A 9,664-nucleotide genomic window follows, 5' to 3' on the forward strand; every position below is an offset into this window, starting at 1 on the left:
CTCACATAGAGTCCACACAGTATAAGTAAATTTTTGCCCACACAGAGCTCACACAGAATGACTTCTTGGACTGTGCACTGGGTTTTTAACAGGGCCTAATTTGCATAATTGGGGCAGTATAATTGGGGTGTTTCTAATAATTGGTAGACAGGGGTTTTTCTTTATGCATTAAAGAGATACCTTTCAATATACCATTACACAGCCCCCCTCCCAGAGTGTGACGTCCTCGGCACACACACATCGTCACAACTGGGAGGCCAGACTAATGGGTATTGAAAAGTACCTTATTCTCCAGGCCTAGATTACCTTAAAACACTACTCATATAAAAAAACATTTTTATGCAAGTGAAACATATAAAACACAGTTCTATTCTTTCCGGATGATGGTCCACTCTGTAATGTTCTTTATCTCCTCGAACTCCAATACCTTCTGACGACTATCCCGGGTTCATGATTAGACTAGTACGATTAATATCAAACTCACCACTAGAGAACACATCTTGATTTTCAATAACCAATTTCACCAATTCACTAATCTCGTTCTCATTTAAGTCTTTAGTACACCGCTCTATCATATCACACAGATATTCTGGCAAGTCACTTTTTATATCATTAACATGTTCCTCTGCTGCATGCATAACTTGAACATCATTATCATGTACATAATACATTCTGGCCAACACCGTACCTGCTTTAATAACATACTCATCCTGCCACACATTCATTACTTTCACTGGTACTAAACTGGACTCAGTTTCAACTAGACTGCGAGCAACCAGGATTCCGTTCTCTAATAACATTCCGCTATCTATGAACTCGACAATACCAAACTTTGCACGACCACAATCACCACTCGCATGACAAGGAATGATCAACTCATGCTCACCAGGTACTATGATATCACTATCCGTCATTATTCTTGAATATAAGGGCCTGTCATCACGAGTCCGACAATCAATTCTCTCCTCTCCAATAACTAACTGGGTTTGTCAAAATCAATTTGCGCACAAGCTTTACGCAAGAAATTAAGGCCTAATAAATTGTCACTCACAGGTGCTACATATACTGGAATTTGCAATCTACAATGTCCAACCTGTATATTCATATTAGCCACACCATCAATTTGTACCTTAGTACCATCAGCTTGTTTTAACACAACATTCCTTGACATTAATTTGGGCCGTCTACTTTCAGGAATACCCAAATACTGTTCGGATTTCAAAATCACTCGTGACGCACCACTGTCCAAACAAAACATTATTTTCTCACCCTGCACATTAGCCGAGACCCACAATTCATTGATTTCAGAATACTCCTCAATCACATCTTTTGTATCAAAATACTCAGACCCAATTAATCTGACAAACTCGTCACTCTCATCCTCTACATTATTCACACTCTCCGATTCTCTATTTACTGTGTCAGTGGTGCCTGATACTGATTGATTGGCTGTCTCTGGCCCTCTCTCATTGTCTGGGGCCTCCCCTTGGGCCAGTGGTTTAGCCTCCCCTCGTTTCCCGACTTGGGACAGTTTCGTGAACGGTGCCCCTCTTCATGGCTTACGAAACACAATGGTGGATATCCACATTCACGCCATCCGTGACCAGGGCTATTACAATTCATACATAGCACCTTGGGCCTACTATCTTTTCCTGATTTATACGGACAATTCGGTCTCACATGCCCAGGTTCACCACACTGATAACACAACACTTGCCCAGTCTGAGGTTTTCTATTTTCATTTCCACCTCCTGATCTAAAAGGACAATTTGGTCTCACATGCCCAGGTTCGCCACAGTGATAACATGTCACTGACCCAGTCTGAGGTATTCTAATTTCATTTACATGAAACTGTGAGGGCCTAACATAAGAGCCTGTAGACCTACTCGCTACAGCTGGAATTTCATACACATCTCGGGCTGACTCAATCGGTGTGCACACCTTAATATCACTAAGCACTTTTTGTACAATTCTTTCTTCCAACTCCTCACATTCAGTTTCGGACAACTTTTCGTCTACCTGTTCCACACCAGATTTCCTTACAAACGACACATGTTTTTCACGTCTTCTCACAGGCGCATGTTCAATTTCTTCGTCCCTCTTATGATATGACTCTAAAAACTCTGCCTTATCAATAGCTTGTTTTAGGCTAGCAGACTCCGCACCAAACACAACATCTCTGATATCTTTATTATGTAAGGCTAAGGTAAAGCTATTCAAGCTCATCTCTTCTCTTGTTGCCTTGCTATTTGTATCTTTACCTCTAAAGGCTAACGATGCCAACTTCTTGATTCTATTGCCTAACTCACGTGCACTTTCCCCCGGTTTTTGCTTTACTTGATTTAACTCCATTATGTAACTACTCTTACACTCTCTCGGGCCAAACTCTCTTTCTAGCACCTCTACAAGATCTACATATGTACAAGTACGGGGTGTCACATCATCAGTTGTTAACCTGTTCAGTGCATCATCCTGACAGCATGAAAACAACTGAAATGCAGCCTCTTTATCAGACCATCTATTGTACTCCCGGCATGCTTCAAACTGGGACAGAAAATCTGCCAACACACCCTTGCCATCATATTTCTGAGGCCTCATTCGAGCACTTGTAGGCCTACTCACTTTCTCACTTTCACTCATACTAGTACAGTCAGATTGTTTCATTTGAACTTCCCGCTTCTTACGCCCTTTCATTTGTTTCTTTCGTGGACTCGATTTCTTTCCGACACCTTTACCTTTACCGTCTACCTCACTTTCACTCGTACTAGTATACTTGTCAGATTTCTTTGTCTGAACATCTTGCTCACACAGCTTTCCCTCACTCAATCGAGATTCTGATCTTTTCAGGCCACTATAAGTCTTTTCACTTGCTTCACTGCAAGATTCACTAATTGTACTACTTCCCCGTTTTTCTTGTAACCGCTTCTCAAGCAATGCAAGATTTGAGTCAAAGTCACTGTCTTCTTTCTCAAATTGCCTCATTCTCTCTTTCCTTGCAAGTTCCTCTCTCTGACGAAACTCTCTAAACCTCAACTTTGCCTTTCTTTGCATCGTCTTCTCCCACTCTTTTGTCTGCTCCTCTTCCTTACTTTCATATTCTATTCGCTCTTGTTGAGTCTTTTTGATACTATGGATACACTCTTCCAACTCCCATTCAACTGTTTGTTTCTCTTTTTGAACATCTTTCAATTCCGCCTTCATTCCCTTCACTCTTCCCAACAACTGTACTCTTTCCTGTTCCGCTTCTCTAACAACAGACCTCAACTCTTCTACAGTACTATGAATATGTCTAACCAATGCATTTTGTTCGTCTATCTCTGACGTCTTAGCTCTAGCCTCCCTATCAAGTCTCATAGCTTCCTCTTCCAGCACATCATTTAATCTTCTCAGGTCCCTCTTCTCCTTCTCAAGTTCATCATTTTGTCTTTCCAACATCTCTCTCACTCACAAGCCTTTGTCTTGATTGCTTACTTGCACGCAACTCATGCCTTTCTCTATCTATCACGCTTTCTTCTCCATCACTGTGACTATTTGCCTTAGACTTTCTTACATATGTCTCTTCTCTACTTCTAGTTGACCTCAGGTTATAACGACTAAATCTCTCCTTTGATCTCTTACTCTCCGAATCACTCTCTTTAGAACTCCCTCCTTCAGAGTCATTGTGCGCAATGGTCTCGGAGGCCTTACTATCCACTGCACCCAACTCTGCGCCTCTAACCTCCATTTCATCATGCACAGAACCCTCCTTTTCCATTATTCCAGTCTCACTCTCTTTATCTGCACTCATGGCTAACAGAGTCCATTAAACTTCAGACTCTCACACCAGGGGTTCTTTTGTTCTCACAAAGTATAATACCACACACCTGTGTACACTAAGTTAATTAATTCTCTTGTTTTAAATATCTTCTATGTTTAAAACAACATTTGGTTTGACCAGTACTCTCAGTTCACTTAGTTTCCACACACCCCCATGCACAAAGCAATTATTTTCTCTCATCCACTGAGTTTACACACAGATGCATGCACAAAGCAACTATTTTCCCTCATCCACTGAGTTAACACACAGATAACACACAGTTTTTCTCATCATGGAATTTACACACAGTTACTTGATCTTTATCTCTAAGGTTGTGTCTACAAATTTAACACGATCCCACCGCTGCCACCATTTGTGGCGGGACCGGAGACTGGTACTGACTACTGGTTTAGTTTTATCACCACCACGGGTTCGTTGGTGTGGCAAAACAGACCGTGTGGACTAGTAGACTTGACACCAACCTTAGAGATTAAAGCACATTTCACACAAGTATTTCTCTTATTATAATTGGTAGCTTTATTTGCTCTCTTTTCTCGTAACAACTCTTAACAACCAATAATATCGCAATGTAATACTAAACTGTGGGCCTACAGAATACCCCCGAAAATGTGCATGAGAATACCGAAACCTCTGCGGAAATAAAAACATAGAGAAAAATATAAATAGTACCTTGTAAAAATGACAAAACATGATAAATTTTAAATAAACATGACTAACCGAGACTTCTGTATCAGCTGCACAACAATACATGGCAATTTTGCAGGCCTATACTAATTCAATATCGTTTTGAGTTTATTGTGACAAACACAAACTCCGCTCGCTTGCACAGTTTTGATATTGAATTCATAATAGGCCTATGTTCACATCCAGGGATCATCATTCCTTCAAATTAACCACATAGGGTAATAAACCAACACACACAGATCCCGTCGCTTTTTAATATATCAACCCATGATATACACTCGTCATCATCAATTAATAATCACACAGTTTTCTATAATCATTTAATATTATCAAGCTCAGACCTGCACACAGCTAGATCACCTGACAAGTTTTCTTCGAATATATACTCTCATCATTATCAATTAATCATCACACACAGTTTTCTATTACGATTATTATCAAGTTCAGGCTTATCACACAGATCACCTGAGAAGTTTTCTTCCAATTGTTACGTAACGCATCACACAGCGAAAACCGTTACTAATCACACAGCTTTTATCAATATTAACACTGACCATGGAAGAAGAGCATTGCCAAATAAAAAAAAAAATAGAAGTCTCAGTATCATGTTTTAAGCATGTAATGAAGAAAACACATAAAACACATAATAACATACACTTACCAATACCAATCATCCATAATAAATAAACATAAGTCCTAGATACTAGGTGGCAAGTACTGAGTGTTTTGAATAAACACACTAATCTTTGGCAGGAATGAATACTGAGGCAGTTTGTTGTAATATAAAAGATATGTCCAGAATACAAAAAATAGTTTCTATAAAAAGGCACGATTTGGCATGTGAAAGCACACGTTTCTGAGCTGCAAGAATATCTGCTTGGTCAACAAGATCAATAATACTGAGTTTTTGTCACAAATCAAACAATTTATGATGTCAAAAGATCCTATCCAAACTTGACCAAGATTTCACTTTGGTTCAAATAAATTAACAAAAAAAATGATACTGCTTTTGTTTATCAAATGGAATGCCTCATGTCTGAATACAAAAAAATATCAAATATGGAAATAAATATAAACTATGTACTATTAACAACTCTGACAGACCTTGCAAAACCTGAGTTTGAAATGTCCCTGCATACTAATGCAAAGCCTTTAAGTGTGTTTGTGAATCCAAAAGTTGTATACACACACAAGTATTTTAGGCATTTAAATAGAAATTATGTACAAAACATCTTAGCATGAGCGGAGTTCCCAATCATCCCAAAAATACTACTGGAGAAACAAACCAAATGAAAGACAACCCAATTTCTCATGATCACCTCCCTATAAATTTAACAGCAAAAGTCATTCATTCCCTCCGTGCATAACCAATGCTAAATATCCCGAATAAATTTATAATTGAACTCCAATCATACTAAGATACTAGACCTGAAGAATAAAATCTCATAAACCACTTCGAATTATAAAACACCAAGGCCTGGTACATGTAAGTTTCATCTGACTAAGGCACAATATTTTAAAGTCTAAACATGAGTTGAAATCAACTAAGTAAAATCACAAAGGCCGAAAAGTATTTTGTTACCAAATATTTCATTTCATCATCAAAAAATCCACAAGTTGTTTTTATAAAAACACACTTTGAGATAAATAGAACTCCAGCTGTGCAATCAATGCAATGTATGCTTTTGGTAATTAGGCCGAAAAGAACAAAGGAATTGACATGTATGACTCATGGCTTATGTCAACACACACAGATCTGTTGCGTCACAGCAAAACTTTCATCACACAGCAAAATACAAGAAAAGGTATAACTTAAACACGCTTGATTTCAGCCAAATTAATTCGTATACGTGCTGGAATTGCACCAAACTTCTCTGAAACTATCATATATTGGCATGGTAGCCATGAATTTTAATGACAAAATGAAAAGAAGCAATTTTGGAAGTTTTAAATCATCATCTCAATGGCAAGGAAATTGTGCACTAAGACCATACACTGAAACTACTGCACTCATGCTTTTAGGCAAAAGTTTTATAACATGGCCTAATTTTGGAGATCTATAATATTAAAATACAGAATTTAAAAGACTCACCAGTATTGTCCAAGGGCACAAATATATAATATCTCCTTTCCAGCACACATCTCCTCCCACAGTTCCAAATTATGACTTTTTACTAATACCTTTCAATATCACATTACAATAGTTTGCTAAAGAAAGATATTTCCCACCTCTGTAAAGCACATCGTGTGGGTCTATATATTATAGATTTGTCAGAATTTCCGTTTTTATTTTACCCTTTTTCCCTTCATGCTCCGAAAATGTCAAACTCAGTACTTTATCTCGAGAAGAACCAGCAGAAATAATCGATATTTCAATTGTTGTCAACCAGGTCCCTTTTCCATTGAAAACCAGGATTGCCTGTCCAGCGATTTGGTAGCCCAAATCCCCAATTCTGGTAAATGAGGTGAATTTTGGAAATTTGCTCCCGTGATAGCCTGCAATTTCAATTTATAGGGGCTATGGATTCCATGAATATGAAAACCATTCTGTCTGTTTGTTTGTTTGTTTATTTACCTAGGATGAGGTCCTTGGGAAAATCCACTGTCCAAACCTAGAAAAATTCGCGTGTTATTAGAGGGGATTTTCATTTTCTGTCCCTCCTATCTCCAGGTGAATTTTGAATGACCCCCCATCGCGGGTTGGCATTTTCATGACACCCTTCAGACTTGCGTTCGGGTTTGTGTAGGCCTATTTGTCATAATTTAGCGCTATAGGACCTACTTTCTAAATGTAGGCTATAGCTATAGCCGTGCTATATAAATATTATAAGGTACCGGTATGTAATATTATGTAGGCCTATGGGGGTGGGGTGGGTACTCAACACATTTTAACCATGACTTACAATGCAAGGCTCATTGTTGCCATAAATGATTTTTCCTTTAGGTCATTATAATAGGTTGTTATAAACTTCCATGTTTAACCTTGTATAGTTTTGGCTGCTTCATTATGACTTTCGGTGGGTTTAACCAGTTTCAAACAAACACAAACAAAAGGCACTATACCCAGTCACCTTCATGACACTTGAAACACTAGGTAATTTCTTTGCTATATTGAAGTTATGGTAACACTGTATCCAGGCCGGGCACCCAGAGATATCGATCCACAATGCTAGTATTAGCCTAAGATTTCACGCGTGGATTTGAACATTTTTCAGCTGGTAGTCAAAAATTATGGAATCAAAACGGAAATTCTGACAAAACTATGATATATCGCTCACGGTGATGTGCGTTAGACAGTTGGGAAAAATCCTTCTTTAGCGAACTATATTACTTTGAAAAGCTAAAAGATTGATCCAAAAAAAGGCTCGCGGCAGAGTTGAAGCCTATCAAAATCGAAAATCTTACACTAAATGACTGAATTTCACGACTAAGTTTAACACTAAGATTTGAAAAAAAAATACAGTATCAAGCATTACAGTTTTTCCTGACATTTACTGAAAAAATGAAAATTATTGCTTTTCATTTGGCCGAGAAAAAATTTTTACACTGAAAAGGTGTAACTCAAAATGTTGTTCATTTGAATACCAAATTCGATCGTTTGTATTGCCTTATTAAATGACTGAGTGAGCCTTGCAGAACAATAACAATCGGTAGTCCAGCGTCCTAACTGTATAAGATGTACTTATACGCTAAATACCGGATAATCTGGCTCACTATAAAAACGCTCAATGATAAACAGAAGAAAAAGATTCACCCGTTCACTCAATCATGAACAAATAGAACTGGAGCACGCAATATGTCATGTCTAGAGTTGATAATGATATAAGAATAATAATAGTAGTAAATCAATAATAAAAAAATATGAAGTATAAATAAATTAAAGTAAAGTAATAAAAGTATTTAATGGAGGATATTTATAGCTAGAAGAAAAATATAATTGAACAAAGTGCAAATAAATTAATTGATCCATGGATAAGTAGTGTAATAATCAGCATGGTAAAAAGAAGATGGTCTCACAAACAGAGAGTTTGCTCTGAAAAAAAAAACAGTGAATGGATGGCACAGCTAGCAGGTGACAGGGGCAGTTAGACCAGACCAAGCAAAAAGGAGTGCTATTTCCATTGTTCTTTGCCCTACAGTGTGCGTACGCATCGTAGTTTGCTCAGAGCACATGCATTTTAAATCGCCTACCGCATATAAAAGAAAGCAATTGAACAGTCGGCTCGTTCATGCATATCGATAGACGATGTCAAGTGGTCTATAAATAAAACCATGAATGAAATAAGATTGTATAATTATTTGCCGTCGTAGTGTGATATCAAAATCGATCGATGCCAAGTTAACTGGTTTACTCACGGAACCACGAGCAAAACGAACACAACACAAAGCCAGTGGATTTAAATTGGCACAAATTCGTACAAACTGTTTTTTACTGATCATACTGCCTTCGCCATCCGACATCAAACTCTTGTGTTGGTTATTTAGACAACTAATGACATACACCTGTTAAAAATACTCGTTTAAAAAAAAGCCCGCAAAACATCGATGCTATGATCTAAACTGGACTGAATGCAGCCAATCGTATTTCATACCAATACAAATGTGGGTTCGATACACCCAAGGGTGAAATGGTGATTCATATCTCTTTATTGAGGTTGTGCATATAACGTATCATACCGTGAATATGACGGACTACTCAAATGCATTCAACAAATGCATGATCCAATCTACCGCGACATTTTAGTCTCACACACAAAGCAAATGCACTACGATCATATAGGTTGATTGAATGGACTGGACTGCGCCATGATTACGGTGAAGGACACCGGTTAAAATCCTTTGTTTGGAGCCAATCGATAAAAGCATGCAGGGCATCTATAGATATATGTGTTTCAGCATAGCGCCACCATAAATGTATTGTAGTTAAGTTTCGAGGCGAACGGCATTATGAGGTCCGCCCGCACAATCCCGTAACAGGTAACCCGTATGGCGTTTCCAGTGAACGCCTCTTCGCAATCTCTCTATTGTCGTTGAGCTAACGCCCCGTAGCCACCCAAACCATCACCATACCTCATTTCGATATTTAACATACCAATATTCTGCTCTTTATATTATATGGTGTCGCATATTACCTCAAATTTTGACGAACACAGGGCGCTGACA

The 9,664-nt window shown here is 38.2% G+C and overlaps 1 protein-coding gene across 1 annotated transcript; it reads right to left on the reverse strand.

Moving 5' to 3' along the window:
- Positions 1–1,413: 1,413 nt before the first annotated feature.
- LOC140144137 (uncharacterized) lies at positions 1,414–3,354 on the reverse strand. Its single transcript, XM_072165972.1, has one exon. The coding sequence runs from the start codon at positions 3,352–3,354 to the stop codon at positions 1,414–1,416; it is 1,941 nt and encodes a 646-aa protein (XP_072022073.1).
- Between the last annotated feature and the right edge of the window lie 6,310 nt (positions 3,355–9,664).

This window comes from Amphiura filiformis, unplaced genomic scaffold (assembly GCF_039555335.1).
Source record: "Amphiura filiformis unplaced genomic scaffold, Afil_fr2py scaffold_41, whole genome shotgun sequence".
Classification (NCBI taxonomy): Eukaryota; Metazoa; Echinodermata; class Ophiuroidea; order Amphilepidida; family Amphiuridae; genus Amphiura; species Amphiura filiformis.